This window comes from Scyliorhinus canicula, chromosome 1, assembly GCF_902713615.1.
Source record: "Scyliorhinus canicula chromosome 1, sScyCan1.1, whole genome shotgun sequence".
NCBI classification, from domain to species: Eukaryota; Metazoa; Chordata; class Chondrichthyes; order Carcharhiniformes; family Scyliorhinidae; genus Scyliorhinus; species Scyliorhinus canicula.
Genome location: NC_052146.1, coordinates 173,660,883 through 173,682,249, shown reverse-complemented (window position 1 = coordinate 173,682,249; position 21,367 = coordinate 173,660,883). Strand labels below are relative to the sequence as shown.

Below are 21,367 nucleotides of genomic sequence, written 5' to 3'. Positions count from 1 at the left end.
GTTTCTGCTTGTTGATTCTGCATTGTCGCGGAAGAGTCGAATTGGACCCCTCCGGAAGGCCGCTGCCCTAGACCCGACATGTATGCTCATGCCGTCAGGAGTCCCGTCAATGCCAGATTCATCAGTTGCATTCACAAAACAGCCCCGAACGTCACCCAAGAACAATGCAACGCCATCCGCGCTCACAAGCCCAACCGCAACATCGTCATCAAACCAGCAGACAAAGGAGGGGCCACCGCCGTACTGAACAGAACAGACAACTGCAAAGAAGTATACCAACAACTCAACAACCAGGAACATTACAGACAGTTACCCGCAGATCCGACCAAGGAACACACCTGCCAACTCAACAGACTGATCAAGACCTTGGATCCAAACCTTCAGAGCACCCTACATGCTCTCATCCAACGTACTCCCTGAGTTGACGATCTCAACTGCCTCTCTAAAATACACAAGGCCAACACACCAGGCCGTCCTCTTGTATCTGGCAATGGGATCCTGTGTGAAAACCTCTCTGGCTACATCGGGGGCATCTTGAAACCCATCAATGAACGCCCAGCTTCTGTCACAATACGACGGACTTCTTACAGAAACTCAGCACCCATGGACCAGTTGAACCAGGAACATTCCTCGTCACAATGGATGTCTCAGCACTCTACACCAGCATCCCCCATGACGACGGCATTGCTGCAACAGCCTCAGTCCTCAACACTGACAACTGCCAATCTCCAGACGCAATTCTGCAACTCATCCGCTTCATTCTAGATCATAACGTCTTCACCTTCGACAACGAGTTCTTCATCCAGATACACGGAACAGCCATGGGGACCAAATTTGCACTTCAATATGCAAATATCTTCATGCGCAGGTTTGAACAAGACCTCCGCACCACACAGGACCTTCAACCGACGTTATACACCAGATACATCAATGACATTTTTTTCCTTTGGACCCACGGTGAAGAATCACTGAACCGACTATACAATGACATCAATAAATTCCATCCCACCATCAGACTCACCATTGACTATACCCCAAATTCTGTTGCATTCTTGGACACACTCGTCTCCACCAAGGACGGTCACCTCAGCACTTTGCTTTACCGAAGCCCACGGATAACCTCACGATCCTCCACTTCTCCAGCTTCCACCCCAAACACATTAAAGAAGCCATCCCCTATGGACAAGCCCTCCGTATACACAGGATCTGCTCAGATGAGGAAGAGCATAACAGACATCTACAGACGCTGAATGACGCCCTCGTTCGAACAGGATATGCCTCTCGACTCATCTATCAACAGTTCCAACGCGCCACGTCAAAAACGGCACAGACCTCCTCAGAAGACAAACACGGGGCAGCACGGTAGCACTGTGGATAGCACAATTGCTTCACAACTCCAGGGTCCCAGGTTCGATTCCGGCTTGGGTCACTGTCTGTGCGGAGTCTGCACATCCTCCCCTTGTGTGTGTGGGTTTCCTCCGGGTGCTCCGGTTTCCTCCCACAGTCCAAAGATGTGCAGGTTAGGTGGATTGGCCAGGCTAAATTGCCCTTCGTGTTGGGTGGGGTTACTGGGTTATGGGGATAGGGTGGAGGTGTTAACCTTGGGTAAGGCGCTCTTTCCAGGAGCCGGTGCATACTCGATGGGCCGAATGGCCTCCTTCTGCACTGTAAATTCTATGTCTATGTCTATGTCTAGAACCCTTCATTGTCCAGTACTTCCCTGGAGCGGAAAAACTACGGCATCTTCTGCGCAGCCTTCAACACGTCATCGATGAAGACGAACAAGTTGCCAAGATCATCCCCCATATCAAACAACCATGCAACCTCAAATAAATAATTGTTTGCAGCAAACTACCCAGCCTTCAGAACAGCGACCACGCCACCTCACTACTCTGCCATGGCAATCTATGCAAGACGTGCCAGATCATCAACATGGGTACCGCCATTACACGTGAGAACACCACCCACCAGGTACGTGGCACATACTCGTGCGACTTGGCCAACGTTTTCTACCTTGTACGCTGCAGGAAAGGATGTCCCGAAGCTTGGTACATTGGCAAAATCATGCAGATAACGGATAAACAGCCAACAGCCAGGCAGGAATGTTCCTTTCCAGTCGGGAAACACTTCAGCAGTCAAGGGCATTCAGCCTCTGATCTCCGGGTAAGCGTTCTCCAAGGCGGCCTTCAGGACGTGCGACAACACAGAATTGCCGAGCAGAAAACTTATAGCCAAGTTCCGCACACACAAGTACGGCCACAACCGGGACCTTGGATTCATGTCGCATTACATTCACCCCCCACCATCTGGCCTGGGCTGCGCAATCCTACCAACTGTCCTGACTTGAGACAATTCACACCTCTTTAACCTGTGATTATCCCTCTCTCCAGTTGCTCCGTCTGGACCTGTAAAGACTTAATTACCTGTAAAGACTCACATTCCAAGTATCGTATTGCAGCTTTAACTTTGTCGATATATATGTTTCTGAAACCCACCTCTTCATTCACCTGAGGGAGGAGCTGTGCTCCGAAAGCTAGTGATTCAAAACAAACCCGTTGGACTTTAACCTTGTATAGTAAAACTGCTTACTCCGGTCAAATAGGTCTAATTTCCCAATGGCAGCCATTTCCACTCACAGTTTAAATGATACTGACTCTTGCAGGAGCTTCTCTGCTTTCTCAACTATTCTTTCCTCCCCCCCCCCCCCCCCCCCCCCCCCCGCCCCCAATCAATTCACGACGATTGTCAGCTGCGGTCGAAAATCTTTGCTTTGTTGGCAGTGTGGTAGTTCAAGCCTTACACGGGAGGCTTGCAATAGTAAACAAAGGGGTTTATTGATGAAAGGTAAAGGCAGATAAGTAACAGGCACAGAATACTCAGGTCGTAACACTTCAGCTCCCAGATCCACACTGCCCAGGGTCCTGCTCAAAGCACCCCATTCAAACTCCCCATTTGCTGGGGTTCGCACGCTCACCTGTGATTATGATGTGGAGATGCCGGCGTTGGACTGGGGTGAGCACAGTAAGAAGTCTTACAACACCAGGTTAAAGTCCAACAGGTTTGTTTCAAACACGAGCTTTCGGAGCACGGCTCCTTCTTCAGGTGAATGAGCCTGAAGAAGGAGCCGTGCTCCGAAAGCTCGTGTTTGAAACAAACCTGTTGGACTTTAACCTGGTGTTGTAAGACTTCTTACTGTGCTCACCTGTGATTGGCTCTGAGCCAGTCACATGGTCGGTGGAGCCCGTCCATCGCTGGCCCTGACGCAACATGGCGGGGGTTCTGGGGACGTCGCGCACCAAAGTAGGCCCGGGGGGGGGGGAAGAGGCCGACCCATAATTCCACTTAAGCCAGTTAGTGTTGTCAATTTACATGCCCTTTCATCTCTGTGTACACTCATGTCGGAGCATTACAATACAAACCCCACATCACTGTTGTCACGTCGCAAATAGTCTGATTCCCAGGGTTGAGGGATTCCAGGTCTGGGTGTCACAACCGAATAAATTTGTTTGGACATAGTCAGAACAACATAACAGTAATAAAAGTCGGCCAAACAATGTGGCAATTTTTGGGTGCGATTCTCTCATCGCGGGACAGAGTTGTCTGCGCCATCATGAACACTGTCGTGTTTCACGACGGCGCAGAACGGCGCGGGCAATAGCGATTCCAGCACGGCACTGGAGCGGTTCATGCCACTCCAGCCTCACTTCCTGGCATGCACTGGGGGCGGCGCCAACCCGCGCATGCGCGGTGGCTTTATGGAACGCACCGGCCCTGACGCATCATGGCGGGGGGGGGGCGGGGGGGGGGGGTTCTGGGGCCGTCGCGCAACAAAGTACGCCTGGGGGGAGGTGGGGGGGGAGGAGAAGAGGCCGGCATGCCAATCAGTGGGCCTCGATCGTGGGCCAGACCCCATCAGAGGCCCCTCCCCCCCGGGGGAAGGAGCCCCCCTAACCCCCCCACAGGCTGTCCCCCGACCCTTCGCGTAGAGTTCCCGCCGGCAGCGACCAGGTGTGGACGGCGCCGGTGGGACTCTGCTTTTTCCGAGTGGCCACTCGGCCCATCCAGGTCAGAGAATCGGCAGCCCGGCCTCATACAGTGGCCCGCGACCGGTGCCGCGTCAAACGCACTGACGCAAATGGCGCCGATTCTCCGCACCTCGGAGAATCGCGCGCCGGCGTCGGGGCCGCGTGGCGCGGTTGCGGCGATTCTTCGGCCCGGCGTGGGGCTGGGAGAATCGCGCCCCCTATCTTCTGCATTTCTGCCATTTTAACATTTCATTCATTTCAAAAACAAATCTTCACAGAAAATCCTTGTTCATTCTATTATTGCATGTTAATAGCGAGCATATGTTCTTGTTTTTAAATTATCTATTGTTTACAACAAAGAATGAGAGTTAAACTGTAAACAAGAATCTGTCTTGCTCCATTGACACAGCAACTGTCTTGCCTTCTGGACCATGACTATTTATGCACCATCAATTGTCACTAAAGCCATTATAGAAATGAATGAAATCAGCCTCTGTTTTAACCACATCAATTGCTCACTGAAAGCAAGTCACAATCAATTAATGTATTTCAAGGCCAACAGAAAATGATTGTTTCATTCGATAATGAAGTAAGACGAACAACTTTCACAGGTTTGGCACAGCAAATGATCTTTTCGCTTAAGCAAAAAATGGAGCCATGCAAAATTATTCACACTCACCAAGCTGGAATTAGCCAGTTATAGTGCGATTATGGGCCAGTTATAGTGTGATTTAATGGCATTCTTCAAACACTTAATTTGAACTACGTGCCAGACTTTACATTTAGTTGTATGAAATCTCATTCATCATTCATCTGTCAACTTACAGAGCCAATCAAAACCCCATTGTAAATAGCTTTGCTGCACCTTATGTTACAGCTCTCCTAATGTCTGCATCATCACCAAAAGGATTAAAGTAAGAAGTCTTACAACCCCAGCTGGAGTTTTGTTTTGAATCACTAGCTTTCGGAGCACAGCTCCTTCCTCAGGTGAATGAAGAGGTGGGTTCCAGAAACATATATATCGACAAAGTTAAAGCTGCAATACGATACTTGAAATGTGAGTCTTTGCAGGTAATTAAGTCTTTGTAGGTCCAGACGGAGCAACTGGAGAGAGGGATAATCACAGGTTAAATAGGTGTGAATTTTCCACCCACCAGGTACGTGGTACATACTCATGAGACTCGGCCAACGTTGTCTCCCTCATACACTGCAGGAAAAGATGTCCCGAAGCGTGGTACATTGGCGAGACCATGCAGACGCTGCGACAATGGATTAATGTATATCGCGCGACCATCGACAGGCAGGAATGTTCCCTTCCAGTTGGGGAACACTTCAGCAGTCAAGGGAATTCAGCCTCTGATCTTCAGATAAGCGTTCTCCAAGGCGGCCTTCTGGGACCTTGGATTCATGACGCATTACATTCAGCCCCAGCGTCTAGCCTGGGCTTGCAAAATCCTACCAACTGACCTGGCTTGAGACAATTCACACCTCTATAACCTGTGATTCTCCCTCTCTCCAGTCACTCCGTCTGGACCTGTAAAGATTTAATAAAAAGTAGCGCGGCGCAGCCGGTAGATACTGGGCGACCCTTTGTCTGGGATCTACCCGGTTGTCACGCTTTGCGAGATTGCAGTATGCGTCTCGATGTGAATCCCACCCATTGTGGGCGGGTTCACTTTCTGGCATGTTAGAGTGAGACAGCTACTCTCACTTTAATGTGCATTCCCGAGATCTAACCAAGGTATGGGATCTACCCCCTCGCCTTGGAGACCTTGGGCGAGTGCTGTTCAGTGCCATTCCCTGTTTGATGGAATAGCTCGCGGGGGTCTCCCAGGGGTTCGTAGGCCCCCACGGGATCGTAGGCCCCAGATGCTTACTCACTCGGCCGGGTGCACCCTGACACTGCTGGTACCACCTGGACATACCTGGGTGCTAGCCTTACACAGCCAATGTGCCCAGGTGGCACTGGCAGGGACACTGGCAGGGTGCCAACCTGTTATTGCCAAGGTGCAAAGCTATTTGCGTGATGGGGATCAGGCCCCGGGGGTGCCCGTTCCAGGGGTGGGGGCGGGGGGGTTTTGCAAGGAACCCTTATGCGTGAGTTGGGGCTTGGAGGATTTGTTGCAATGGGGTTCGAAAGATCGGGACGGCATTTAAAAATGGCATTCCGATCTCACCGTACATTGAGGAGTTTTGGGCGATCGGAGCTCCTCAGTGCAGGAAACGAGACTGAGTGCGGCCTCGGCCACATGCTTCCCGCTGAGGCCCGGGATCTATCCGATTGGCCGTTTGAAAGCATGGTGTTTCTTGTTTCCCTGACTGTCGGGAAACACGTGGCTAATCGCGCTATGGGTCTTGGTTCCCATTGGGGTAGATGGTGCCGATTAACTTTGTGTTGCATTTTCTGTGCCCCCATAGGGTGTGGTTTTTAGGTGGGGGGTCTGTAAAATAGGGTGAGTGCCCACGCCACCACTTTCCTGCATTCCCCTGAGCTCAGCCCATGACCATATTTAAGTAAAGAATCAATTGTCAATTGAGCTTGTTTTTTAAAATTCATTTATGGGATGTGGGCTTCGCTGGTTGGCCAGCATTTATTGTCCATCCCCAGCTTCCCTTCAGAAGGTGGTGATGAGTTGCTTTCTTGAACCTCTGCAGTCCCTGAGGTATAGATACACCAACTGTGCTGTTAGGGAGGGAGCTCCAGGATTTTGATCCAGCGACAATGAAGAAAAAGCAATGGTCTGGATTCTCCGTTCCGCCGTGCCGCATTTCTGTTTCAGCACGCTGGCGGGATGCTCTGTTTCGCTGGCTGGTGAATGGGGTTTCCCATTGTGGGGAAGCCCCACGCAGGCGGGAATTCCCCCGGGCTGCCGGCAAAATGGAGCATCCTGACGGCAGAGAATCCAGCCCAATATATTTCCAAGTCAGGGTGGTGAGTGACTTGTAGGGGAACCTCCAGCTGGTGGTGTTCCCAGGTATCTGCTGGTCTTGTCCTTCTAGATGGTAGTGGAAGGTGCTATCTAACAAAACCTTGGTGAGTTACTGCAGTGCATCTTGTAGATGGTACACACGGCTGCCACTGTTCATGGGTGTTGGAGGGTTTGAATTTTTATGGAAGGGGAGCAATCAAACAGGCTGCTCTTTCCTGGATGGTGTCGAGCCTTTTGATTGTTGTTGGAGCTGCACTCATCCAGGCAAGTGGAGAGTATTCCATTACACTCCTGACTTGTAACTTGTAGATAGTGGACAGACTTTGGGAGGGTGAGGAGGTGAGTTCCTTGTCATAGGATTCCTGGTCTTTGACCTGCCATGGTAGCCACAGTATTAAAATGGCTAGTCCAGTTGAGTTTCTGATCAATGGTAACCTCCACGATGTTGATTGTGGGGGATTCAGAGATGGTAATGCCATTGAATGTCAAGGGGCAGTGGTTAGATCCTCTTTTGTAGGAGATGGCCATTGCCTGGCACTTGCGTGGCATGAATGTAACTTGCAACTTGTCAACCTAACCCTGGATATTCTCCATGTCTTGCTGCATTTGGACATTGACCGCTTCATTAGCTGAGGAGTTGCGAATGGTGCTGAACATTGTGCAGTCATCCGCAAACATCCCAACTTCTGACCTTATGATGGAATGGGGTTATTGATGAAGCAGCTGAAGATAGTTGGGCCTTGTTCGACCAGCAGGTTGACCCTGACAACACACTGCTTGCACCATGTAACAGTTGATGTGTGCAGTCGGGCAGAAGTGGGAAGGCCGATTAAAAAAAACTTTTTCACAGGCGAGACAACCATGGTAGTGGGTACTACCTTTGGGAACGGAGACCCTTGCAGATTTGGGGCACCCCACCCCTAAGATCGAACCTTCTTTCTTCTGACCCACCTACTCTACTAAACACACCATCCCCACCCCACTGAACACTTCTCTAAACTGCTCAAACCCTTCCGCCCAAAACTCAGGCTTCGGGATCCATAGGAATTCTTATTCCTGCTTGCATCTCAGGGAATCCCACCAGCATACTACTGGCACTGTCAGGACTGATGGAGCTGCTGGCCAACTGGATTGTTTGGTAGCTCCCAAGGGTGGGACTTTCTCCCCAGTCAGGGGTTGGAGTCCCAAACTGCCCCAATTCAGCCCACCTACAGCATGTTACGACTGTGGGGTGAGCTGACAGAGAACAGGTCAGCTCCATGCCAACCTTGCTTCAGGGGGTGGCTGGGATTGGGGGATGGGGTGAGGGGTGATCCGTCCATACCATAATGCCACTGTATTATTCTGCCCTTTCTTTCTCCCTCCACCGATGCTGCTTAACATGCTGAGCATTTCCAGCATTTCTGTTTTGATTTTAGATTTTCAGCATTAGCAATCTTTGCTTTTGTAGCTGTAATCTTGTCCAAAACTTTCTTGTAGGGTTCAAACTCCCCTCCTTTGAGTTCTGCATAATTCAGCAATGTTGGATCAACCTGTTCCTCGTAAAGTTCTTCCAGAGTTTCCTTCGGTGCTCTAAGCTACCTACCGTCCGATCTCGGGAGTTTAGCAGTCTCAAGCGTTGATTGTGTTATGTTTCTTAAATGAATGCGAGAAGTCGCTCAGCAGTTGAAGGATGGTTTATTGTACTCCACAATAAATGACTTTGTTAGCTTTTTACTTACAGAATAGCACTTGTAAAGATACTGGGCGCGATTCTCCACAAATGCGGCGAGTCATAAAGGCTGCCGTGAAACTGGCCGTGTTTCACGGCAGCCTCCGCGCCCCCTCCCGGGACCCGATTCTCCCCCCCGGGCGGCTGACGCGCACGATGACGTCAGCCGCGCATGCGCGGGTTGGACGGCTCCAACCCGCGCATGTGCGGATGATGTCATCACGCACATGCGTCAAACCCGCGCATGCGCGGGCCGTCATGCCCCTCAGCCGCCCCACGGACTGATCCTGCGGGGCGGCGTAGGAACAAATAGTGCGCGGGTATCGAACCCGCTGCCCGTGATTGGTGCCCACCGATCGCAGGCCCATGCCACCCTTGGCACGGCCGTGGTGCGGCCGTGCCAATCGGTGCCATGGTTGTCCGGGACGGCACTTTGCGGCCGTTTTCACGAACGGTGAGAGCAGGTGTGTTTACGTTCGTGAAAACGGCCATAAAGGCCTGGGAACTCGGCCCATCGGCCTGGGGAGAATCGCTGTTCGCCGTAAAAAATGGCAAGCAGCGATTCGTGTCGTGGGGCGGCCGTGGGGGGGAGGGGGGGGGAATAGCGGAAGGTCGGGAAAAATGTCGGGAAGGCCCTCCCGCTATTCTCTGACCCGTCGTGGGCAGCGGAGAATCGCGCCCAGCTTTCCTATGCTCTGCAACTCGGCTTAACCACACTCGCAGCCCTGAGCTCAACTTCCTCCCCGTGTGTGCGTGGGTTTCCTCCGGGTGCTCCGGTTTCCTCCCACAGTCCAAAGATGTGCGGGTTAGGTGGATTGGCCATGCTAAATTGCCCGTAGTGTCCTAAAATGTAAGGTTAAGGGGGGGTTGTTGGGTTACGGGTATAGGGTGGATACGTGCGTTTGAGTAGGGTGATCATTGCTCGGCACAACATCGAGGGCCGAAGGGCCTGTTCTGTGCTGTACTGTTCTATGTTCTATGTTCTTTTTCTAAGTGTTGGAGCACCGACGACTTGTGCCAGGGAGTATACGATTTGGGATTGCCCACTTCACCTGCAGAACTCCTACCCTTAGCTGTCTTGCTGTGGGAAGGCTGACCAAGGAAAGGATTGAAAATCAAAGGGGAACGTAGCCCATCCTAGAAAAAATTACCAAGGACTGTTTACTTAGCCCCCTATTCTACTCCCTGTACACACACGACTGTGTGGCAAAACTTGGTTCCAACTCCATCTACAAGTTTGCTGACGATACGACCATAGTGGGCCGGATCTCGAATAACGATGAGTCCGAACACAGGAGGGAGATAGGGAACCTAGTGGAGTGGTGTACCGACAACAATCTCTCCCTCAATGCCAGCAAAACTAAAGAGCTGGTCATCGACTTCAGGAAGCAAAGTACTGTACACACCCCTGTCAGCATCAACGGGGCCGAGGTGGAGATGGTTAGCAGTTTCAAATTCCTAGGGGTGCACATCACCAAAAATCTGTCCTGGTCCACTCACATCGACGCTATCACCAAGAAAGCACAACAGCACCTATACCTCCTCAGGAAACTAAGGAAATTCGGCATGTAACATTAACCCTTACCAACTCTTACAGATGCACTATAGAAAGCATCCTATCGGGCTGCATCACAGCCTGGTATGGCAACTGCTCGGCCCAGGACCGCAAGGAACTTCAGAGAGTCGTGAATACTGCCCAGTCCATCACACGAGCCTCCTCCCATCGATGGACTCCATCTACACCTCCCGCTGCCGGGGGAAAGCGGGCAGCATAATCAAAGATCCCTCCCACCCGGCTTACTCACTCTTCCAACTTCTTCCACCGGGCAGGAGATACAGAAGTCTGAGAACACGCACAAACAGACTCAAAAACAGTTTCTTCCCCACTGTCACCAGACTCCTAAATGACCCTCTTATTGACTGACCTCATTAACGCAACTCCCTGTATGCTTCAACCGATGCCAATGCTTATGTAGTTACATTGTATATCTTGTGTTGCCCTATTCTGTATTCTCATGTATTTTCTTGTATTTTCTTGAATTTTGTTTAATTCCCTTTTCTTACAAGTACTGAATGATCTGTTGAGCTGCTTGCAGAAAAATACTTTTCACTGTACCTCGGTACACGTGACAATAAACAAATCCAATCCAATCCAATCCAATTTGGGCCTTCTACCATCCAGATAGACACATGGCACAACATGGCCTCACGGTAGCATGGTGGTTAGCATCAATGCTTCACAGCTCCAGGGTCCCAGGTTCGATTCCCAGCTGGGTCACTGTCTGTGTGGAGTCTGCACGTCCTCCCCGTGTGTGCGTGGGTTTCCTCCGGGTGCTCCGGTTTCCTCCCACAGTCCAAAGATGTGCGGGTTAGGTGGATTGGCCATGCTAAATTGCCCGTAGTGTAAGGTTAATGGGGGGATTGTTGGGTTACGGGTATACGGGTTACGTGGGTTTAAGTAGGGTGATCATTGCTCGGCACAACATCGAGGGCTGAAGGGCCTGTTCTGTGCTGTACTGTTCTATAATCTATAACAATAAATAATTGCAGCAATCATTTTGTTTATAATGGATTTGGATCTAAGGTGAGGCAAATCCTTGTAGTGTCGAGCTCTGGGAACCGTACCTCCAAGTCTCCTGATCTTCCCAATACACAGTACATAGTTTCTTCCTCAACATAGTATGTTCTGAAGGAAAATATCTAATTTGCATTTACATAAATCACTTAGATTTCCACCATCTCCCTATAGAACCTTGTTCACTGAAAGATTGGGCCTGGATTTACTGGAGTGTGTCCTCAAGTCATAGAAAAGGGCCTTTGGCCCATCGTGTCTGCGTCGGTCAAACAACCACTAAGTATTTTAATCCCATTTTCCAGCACTTGGCCTTGTATACCTTGGCATCACAAGTGCACATCTAAGTACTTCTTAAATGTTATGAGGGTCTCTGTCTCCACCACCCTTTCAGGCAGAGAGAACCAGACTCCCACCACCCTCTGAATAAAAAGGTTTTTCCTCACATCCCCTCTAAACGCCCAGCCACTTACCTTACGTCTATGCCCCCTGGTCATTGATTCCTCTACCGAGGTGAAAGGTTTCTTGGTGTGCACTATATTTGCCCCTCATAATCATGTCCCCCCTCAGTCTCCAAGGCAAACAACCCCAGTCTATCCAATCTCTCTTCATGTCTAAAACTCTCCAGCCCAGGCAATATCCTGGTAATCATCCCTGCACCCTTTCCAGTGCAATCACATCCCTCCTATAATGTGTCCAGTTAGATTTGTTTTCTGCACATTCTGCTCACTGCTTTTGTTGTCCTGTAGGTTCCTCTAGGTGCAAGCGGTTATCAGCAAGGCTAAGGCAACAGGCTGGTCTGCGCCTTCTGAATGACAGGACCAACAGTGTATTCCTTTAACCAATGAGATTCAAGGATTGAGATATAAGTCGAGAAAGAGCCAAAAAGGAGGATGAATTTGAGATGAATCAGGCATGGTAACAAAGAATGGATTAAGAGAGACAGAAAAGGGCAGCACGGTGGTGCAGTGGGTTAGCACTGCTGCCTCACGGCGCTGAGGTCCCAGGTTCCATCCCGGCTCTGGGTCACTGTCCGTGTGGAGTTCGCACATTCTCCCCGTGTTTGCGTGGGTTTCACCCCCACAACCCAAAAATGTGCCAGCTAGGTGGATTGGCCACGCTAAATTGCCCCTTAATTGGAAAAAATGAATTGGGTACTCTAAATTTATTTTTTTTAAAAGAGAGACAGAACAGAGACCGGGGAATTTTGAGCCCACATTAGCCGTCAGTGAGAATGGCGACCTGGGCGGAAAGTACGGCGAGAATTGCATTCCCCAATTCCCGCCGACAAGATCATGTTTTCTGATTTTCTGGGCCCCTCGCCAGTGGCACAATGAGAATCCCACCATAGAAAGCCTGGAACTTCATCTAAATACGTTATAATATCGTGCGCCCTCCCGCCGGGACTTCCCCCTTCACTGAATATTCATCGGTTCCCACCGTGATTTACAACAGCTATATAAAAGCAAGAACCTTGCTTCACAGTACCACCCCAAAGGGAATATTGGAGGTGAGAGCTCAGGTCGTCATTACCCTCCATGCCAGCCACAGACGGGGCAGCGGAGAGGACACGATGTACCTTGATAAGGTCCATTCCGGGCAGGGGGAGTGTGGGAGGGCAGTGTAGGGGTGTAGTGGGGTTCATGATTGACATCGGGGGTGGGACCACCCACAGTCTTAACGGCCCTTAATGTCTCTAGGTTTAAAGGGATCTGGTATTCAGGCATAGCATCCTGTGTCCTCCTTCTGGGCTTGTGGTGACATAACCACTGAGAGATTGCCCTTCCAGTGTGGCATCTGGAAAGTGTGCAGGAGCAGGCGAAACCTTAGGATCAGCACTGTGGGTGACTATGAAGTTCATGGGTGGGGTCCCATTAGATGCCAGGCTGGATGGGAAGAGTGAGGAATTCTGACAAGGTGTGGCTCTCAGCCTCAGGATGACTGAAGACTCTCACACAGTGGGGCGGACAACTGCAGTGATAATGAACCCTGTCACTCAGGCAGCGCTGTGAAGCCAGAGGGCATGAGATGTCTGGAAGTTCAAAGCCACTGGTTATGGAGACCAGGCTATCAAGGACTAGTGTCTGGGTGGCTGGCTGTTCAAGATGGGACGTTTGTTTAATCTGCAGCCCCTTTAGAGCTGGGGGAATGAGAGTGCCCCGAAAGGATGATGTTGTCATGCAACTCTCAGTCTTCACGTGCATCAGGTGTGCCTTGCCTGCCACAAGGGGAAGACAGGTGCTTAATCACCCACCCCTGATGAATCAATTGTGCCAATTTAGTCAGCAATACAATGATTAAGTGTGCCACTCATTGGCACCCAAATTGTATTGACCCGAAGCATTGAACTCCAAGGCTCATACTCACATCTACATGGCAAAGAGGTGACACAGATGTAGCCCCCAATGCAAGGCGTTACGGTGAATTCATTCATCAGTCATCCTCTTCAAGGGAAGACAGGGGGCAGTGTCTTGTTCTCCTGTGAGGTTAGAACGCAGGTCCATTGAATTAACTCAAATGCCCTCACTCCTCGCCCATGGGGGGTTAGGGACCGCTGAGTCTCTCAAGGGTCAAAGCCTTTCATTCAGGCGGTGTTGACAGGGACAACGTGGACAACTTTGGGCAGCATGGTAGCACAAGTGGATAGCTGTGGCTTCACAGCTCCAGGGTCCCAGGTTCGATACCCGGCTGGGTCACTGTCTGTGTGGTGTCTGCACGTCCTCCCTGTGTGTGCGTGGGTTTCCTCCGTGAGCTCCGGTTTCCTCCCACAGTCCAAAGACGTGCAGGTTAGGTGGATTGGCCATGATAAATTGCCCTTTGTGACCAAAAAGGTTCAATGGGGTTATTATGTTACGGGGATAGGGGGGAAGTGCGGGCCTAAGTGGGTCGGTGCACACTCGAAGGGCCGAATGGCCTCCTTCTGCACTGTATGTTCTATGTTCTAACTGTGGGGAAGTGGTTATTATGTGACAGGGGAGGGAGTGAGTCTCATGGAAAGCACTCACATCGGGGAATGCAACTGGGTGGATGTCCCAGATTCTGAGAGGGCTGTGGGTCAGGGCATTGTCAGGATTCCTCATCGTTCACTTTGACGTTCTCTTCCTTTCAGTTTTTGATTCTGGGGAATCATGGAGTCAGTCGAGTTGATTATTCTATTGATTATGAACGGCCAGCAGCAGCGACATCGATGTATGGCTGCACATGGCGAGGAACAGTGACCTGCAGAGGAGGGGGAGGCTGGGCAGGGCACAAATATATAAGGGAGGTCACAGACGCACTATTTGCCAGGGCCCATGTGAATATCAACTTGGAGCAGGCAAGCCAGGATGCCAGGGCCATGGGCTTTGCTCACATAGCAGGTATGCTCCAGGTGCAGGGTGTCATCGACTGTGCCTCTGCATTCCTCATAATTGCATGGGGCATCATTTGTGAACTGCAAGAGATACCACTCCCTCATGTCCAGATCCAGATCAGTGTGCGGGGCTGGAGGTGTGTTGCTCACAAGGAGGGGTTGTCAGAGGGGTCAGATATCCCCAGGGCCTCCTGGGTGGAAGGCCCCAGGCTTCACTCCTCCTAATCCTATTCTCTTCGGGTACCCAGGGCTACTGGACTCCTCCTTAGGATGGAAGGGCAGCTGAAGTGAAACCCAGAAGCTCCACCGCCCTCCGGCACTGACACTGTTGGATGGATATTCGTGCCTGCACCATGCATTTGAAGCCCTGCGCCATGAGGTCATGCCCTCAGCCAAGGAGGTTATGAGCTGAACTTTGGTGTGGACATCTCTTGCCATGGTGTGCACCTCCTGCGTCAAGGTCTCCATTGCGGACCCTACCCCTGCAGTGTCAGCCTCATTGTGTTTGAGATGCGGCACCGTCTCCTCGGACAGAAGGCGTTGGGACTCCTCCTTTGCAGCTCCAGCAGCTCGAAGACGACCGTACTCAGGAGCATGTCATTGTCCTGGATCTCAACAGGGTTCTGAGCTCCATAATCCCTTGAGAGCCGGACCCCTGGGATCTTCCTGCCTCCATCTGCTGTGGAACATCAGCGTAAGGTACACACCAATGCGTGACCCAGAGGCCTGCCTACTACTTAATCCCACTGAGGTGCAAGCATTTGTGCTGGTGGAGGGTTGCTGGTGGCAGGTGGAATGCCTCTTCTTTTTTTTAAACAAATTTAGAGTCTCCAATTATTTTTTTTCCAATTAAGGGACAATTTAGCGTGGCCAATCCATCTAACCTGCACATCTTTTGGGTTGTGGGGGTGAGACCCACGCAAACACGGGGAGAACGTGCAAACTCCACACGGACAGTGACCCAAGCCGGGATCGTACCCGGGTCCTTGGCACCGTGAGGCATCAGTATGGGTAGCACGGTAGCATAGTGGTTAGCACAATTGCTTCACAGCTCCAGGGTCCCAGATTCGATTCCCGGCTTGGGTCACTGTCTGTGCGGAGTCTGCACGTTCTCCCCGTGTGTGCGTGGGTTTCCTCCGGGTGCTCCGGTTTCCTCCCACAGTCCAAAGATGTGCAGGTTAGGTGGATTGACCATGATAAATTGCCCTTAGTGTCCAAAATTGCCCTTAGTGTTGAGTGGGGTTACTGGGTTATGGAGATAGTGTGGAGGTGTGGGCTTGGGTAGGGTGCTCTTTTCAAGAGCCGTTGCAGACTCGATGGGCTGAATGGCCTTCTTCTGTACTGTAAGTTCTATGAAATCTAAGTCCTAACTACTGCACCACGAGGAACCCAGTAACGCCTCTTCAATGTGGTCTCCGAGATATCTGCCTCAGAGTTGCTTTGGTCTGTGATATCCAGGGGCCATGAGGAGTGTTCGGGCTGCTCTGCTATTTGAACTGCAATGGAAGTGAGATGGCATTAGTGCAAGACTGGGGAACACTAGGAGGAAGGTCATCTGTGAAGCTCGTACCATGGTGGGATGTGTTGAGGGTTGTCACTTGTGTCTTTGGCCCCAGCCTTGCCCTCTGCCCAAAACCAGCCCTGCTCTTCACCGGCAAGCTCAACGGCTCATTCTCAAATGAGCTCCGGCATCATTTTGGCCAGCTGTGCCCACTCACACCTGTTGTGCCCGAGTCCTGCATTGAGACAGGGGTCATGCCATGTCAGATGGGGATGAGTGAGCAGTATGGTAGCACAGTGGGTAGCATTGTTCCTTCTCAGCTCTAGTGTCCCAGGTTCGAGTCTTGCTTGTGTCACTGTTCTGTGTGGAGTCTGCACGTTCTTCCCGTGTCTGCGTGGGTTTCCTCCGAAAAACATGCTTGTTAGGTGAATTGGACATTCTGAATTCTCCCTCCGTGTACCCGAACAGGCGCCGGAATGTGGTGACAAGGGGATTTTCACAGTAACTTCATTGCATGGTTAATGTGAGCCTACTTGTAACAATAAAGATTATTTTTATTATTATTAAGTGTGGCATGTATGGGAGGTGAGTGGGAGCGGGCATTTATGGGCCAAAGGAGTTACTGGGGGATTCTGGGGCATCAAATGGTAAGTGCTATGACCCCGCATGCTGGGTGAGATTGAGATCACATGGAGGTGTGAGGGCTGTGTTAAGGGCTGAAAGAGATATGAGGAGACGGACTTACCCAGGCTGCACAAAGAAGGTCATTCATCTTCTTATGACACTGCAGCCCTGTTCTCTTTTGGAGTGAGCTGGTGCTCATAATCCCAGCCACAGCCTTCCGGGCAGGGTTGGTCACTTTGCTGGATGGATGTTTGCCCGATTGTGGGGGTATAAGATTTCTTGCCTCTGCTCGACACCATCCAGAAGTTTGGTGAGGGCTCCCGCTGTAAAACGCGGGGCTGTCTTTCTGGCAGCCCCCCCCCCCCCCCGACTGGACTTGGAACAAGTGCTGGGGAGGCATTCAAAAGGACCACCCCACTGAGTACAGAGATTACATTTTCTCGTATCAGGGGAAAGCCACCATGAGCATGGTGTGATTCACGTGGAGAAAATAAATTCTTAAAGAGGCTGCATCGAGGGTGAGGTTATTCCCCCAGGAGGATTCTCCCAGCTTTCTTACCGGAACCGACGCTTTGAAAAATATGGTGAGGATCTGCCTAATCAAGAAAAGTTTGAAAGTCTGCAAAAATATTTCACTGTCTGACGGAATGAGACTCCACACTTTATGCGATACAGAAATTGATCAGTAATCATTGACAATGATCAAATTAAAACATGCCTGAACTACTCATTATTGCAGAATCCAATGGAAGAGATGCAGGAATGCATGGTAGGATAGGACTGAATAAAGGCTTATTACGGTATACAAAAATCACAAACCTACACCCCCGAAGGGCCATGCCATTTGAGCTGCACCCAGGTCGAAGTTTTTATATTGAGAGCTTCCCCCTTGTTAAGGGGACACCCCGCTCCCAATTACCGATGGACTTCATACTCTGTGGTAAAGGGGGGAATCGTACACAGCACGGTCCTTGGCCCCCAAGGGAGTCGCAACAATTATGATACTTAATTTCCTGGGATAAATGTCATGGACAATAATGTGTAATTGCAGCAACTTAATGAAACTCACGGTGGCACAGTGGTTAGCACTGCTGCCTCACAGCGCCAGGGACCTGGGTTCAATTCCAGCCTTTGGTGGCTGTCTGTATGGAGTTTGCATGTACTCCCCGTGTGTGCGTGGGTTTCCTCCAGGTGCTCAGATTTCCTCCCACAGTCCAATGATGTGCAGGTTAGGTGGAATACCCATGCTAAATTGGCCCTTAGTGTCCAAAGATATGCAGATTTAGTGGGGTTGTCGGGACAGGGTGGGGAGTGGGTCGAGCTAGGGCACTCTTTCAGAGGATTGATGCCGACTCGATGGGTCGAATGGCCTCCTTTTGCACTGTAGTAATTCTACATGGAGGTTAAATACGAGATGCTGGTTTTGCAGAGCTAATTGCTGAACAATGCATATCTTCCACCACTTGTGCTAGGTTGCAATTCACATCCTTACCACAAGTTGCTGGTGAATTTATGCATTAATAATGAAGTGTGTTACTCATGCCTTTTACTATTCCATCAAATTGCAGCCCATTCTTTCCAGCGATTAATTTACGATTTACCCTGTTCAAGTGGATGTTGTATTGTATGGTTCTAGTCTTCTGAAGAAGGTGACAAAGCCTCTCATAGTTTCCATTATCTCATGGATGTCCCTGTGATCAAGTTAAGTCAGGGCTAAGTGGATATTGAGAAGGAGGTTGTATCCATGCTCTTTGGTAATGGGTAATACATGGCTTGTGGAGACACCAGACAGAGAAAGAGGAGAATATCCATGCCCTACACCATGGCAATGCTTCTTAACTCCTTAAAAATCATGCCATAAATAGAATACTGCTCCACTGTTAACCATAGAATTCCTACAGTGCAGAAGGAGACCATTCAGCCCATCAAGTCTGCACAAACCCTCTGAAAGAGCACCCGACCTGGGCCTACTCCCCACCCTATCCCTGTAACCCCACCTAATCTGCACATACCTGGATACTAAGGGGCAATTTATCATGGCCAATCCACCTAACCTGTATATCTTTGGACTGTGGGAGGAAACCGGAGCACCCGGAGGAAACCGACGCAGACACGGGGAGAAAGTGCAAACTCCACACAGACAGTGACCCAAGGCTGGAATTGAACCTGGGACCCTGGAGCTGTGAGACAGCATTGCTAACCACTGTGCCACAGTGCCGTGTTCAGTCACCATCTATTTCAATATTTTGTACAACAGAATTAGCAAATCCAACATCTAGTAATCAACTTACCTTTACTCCCAGTAACTTGGTGTGTTGCAAAAATGATGATAAAAAAGATTAATTCAATTTTCAAATTCATGCTTAAAAGTAGATTTTTCTTCAGCCGGATCCTACACGTTCAGTGACGAAGCATCTGTCTCTCGGTAATCTGAGACCTGGTGATATTATTCTCAACAGCAAATTCCCCCAAAAATGTTGAAGAGGGGAATAATTACAGCTGTATGTCCCTGCAAATAGGATCAGCACGCCTTCCAAAGCTGGAGCCCCCAAGGTCGGGTGGGCTTGTGGATGGGGTGGGCTAAACTGCCCCACTCCCTTCGAAATCACCCTTGCCAACCTCAAGCAGGCCAATTTGGTGAAATTGTCCCCGAGCTCACAATTAAAGCGGAATGATGAGAATGACAATGTGAGAAAGAAGCAATGCCGGTTTCCGGAATAATCTGATCCTGATGATCAGATGTAATCTCTTTTACACGTCAGCCGAGTGGGCCCCTGCTCATCTTATTAGCAGCATTTGCAAGAGGCAGCTGTTAGTTTCCACAGCCACTTTGAGTCCAAAGAGCCCCCAATTACAGATCCAACTCAGCAACTGATAGTGCTTCAGACCTGTGTGGTTTGGATCCTGTGGCAGAGAGTGCACTCCAGCTAGCTCTCTTCAGATGTTAAATGTTCCTCTTTGATATGTGGGTACTTGAGTTAATTTTATTCACAGTGACAGTTCAAAGGGATGGTTTCCAGGACGCCATAGTAAGTCTGTTCACAATGTGTTACTAATGCTGGCTTCTTTGTCGATAGGTCTGATTTGACTCAATAAAGTGGCGGACCTCATTATCGCAGCCTTTACTTTGTGTTTTTGTAATGTCAATGGGTTCTGTGCCAACTATTTAGCAAGATGCGCAGAGGGTCTGAAAGTTCACTGGGTAAGTGGACCATGTTGTGTTGTACATGGATCAGGAAGAGCATAATTGGATCCTTTGTTTGTGCTCGGTGAGTTCATTAATATCACCCATGGCAACAGGGAAACATTGCCATCAGCTCAAGCATCGCCGGGTTCAGGAATTAGAAAGATAAACAAGAAATTACTGGAAATACACAGCGGTTCCATCAGCACTGGAAAACAAGACTAGTATTTATGGAGCACCGTGCATGACTTCAGAACATCTCAAGTCACTTTTCAGCCAATGAAGTCCTTTATATCATGAGAAACATGGCAGCCATTTCACACAGAACCCAGAAACATCAGTGAAATAATAGCTAGATAATCTTCTTTCGTGACGTTGATTAATGTGGTGGCTGGAGGCAATACTAGGGAGACTTCCAGTATAACTGAACAAGGGTTTATTGCAAACAAGTAAAGGTAAACTATATGCATGCACAGAGTCACTGAGAAGGTATCTTAATTCTTCGGCTCCAATGGCCACTCTACCCAGGACCCTGCGCATTTTCCCTATTGGTTAGGGTTCCTACGCTCCCGCATGATAGCTCTCAAGTCGGTCATCACGTGGACTGCGTGGGCTCACCCCTTAAAGGACCGTGCGACCACATTCCTCCCCTTTAGGTCCCTAAATATCATATTTGCAAAACAGGTTCTGTACAGTCACTATATACAATAAAAAGGTCTGAGAAGCATAAGGGGAGAGAGTCCAAAAGGGTTCATCACAATGTCAACTGTTGTGGAATTCTCTGGGCTTTGTAGACTGTCATAGTCCCCCAATCGGCTTCTCAACCACTGAGAGAGCTATGTTGTCATCCATGGAAGATTTTCTCTAAGATTAGGCCATTACAGAAGGGACATGCCTTTCTCCAGTTCCCTCCTGGGCTGTTGATGGGGCCTCCTCAGAACTGCTAGATTCCCTTGGTTCTGGCTCCAGTAAACGAGCACAAGTGCCACCTGTTCACTCCAACTGTTCCAAGATTGGGGTTGTGGTTGCCTGGCTCCTTGTGTGGTCAACATGCATCTGCACTGACCTGCCGTTCAAATCAACCGTGTACGTAACTGGGCCTGACTTAGATACAATTCTGCCTGGCAGCCAAAGTGGGCCTGAGGCGAAGTTCCTGACAATTACCAGGCCGGCCACTTGAAATGACCGACCTCCTTTGTGCGTGGCGTGATGTTTTCTCTGGGAGACCTGCAATGCCTTCAGCTTCCCCGCCAAATTTGGGATAATTAAGGTCAATCAGGTCCGGAGGTGACAGCCCATGAGTAATTATGCCGGTGTGATGCCTGCACATAGATACATAGATACATAGAAGTTAGGAGCAGGAGGAGGCCTTTTGGCCCTTCGAGCCTGCTCCGCCATTCATCACGATCATGGCTGATCATCCAACTCAATAGCCTAATCCTGCTTTCTCCCCATAACCTTTGATCCC

At 50.0% G+C, this 21,367-nt stretch overlaps 1 protein-coding gene across 2 annotated transcripts in view; it reads right to left on the bottom strand.

Moving 5' to 3' along the window:
- The window catches only part of LOC119969352 (interphotoreceptor matrix proteoglycan 1), a 153,357-nt gene extending 133,709 nt beyond the window's left edge, over nt 1–19,648 (bottom strand). Inside the window, exon 1 of one of the 2 annotated variants that reach the window (XM_038802884.1) lies at nt 19,007–19,648. In XM_038802884.1, coding sequence (XP_038658812.1) covers nt 19,007–19,076 — 70 coding nt within the window. In that variant the 5' untranslated portion in view covers nt 19,077–19,648. The remainder of the gene's footprint in view (nt 1–19,006) is intronic. The other variant, XM_038802894.1, reaches the window with a different exon arrangement.
- Between the last annotated feature and the right edge of the window lie 1,719 nt (nt 19,649–21,367).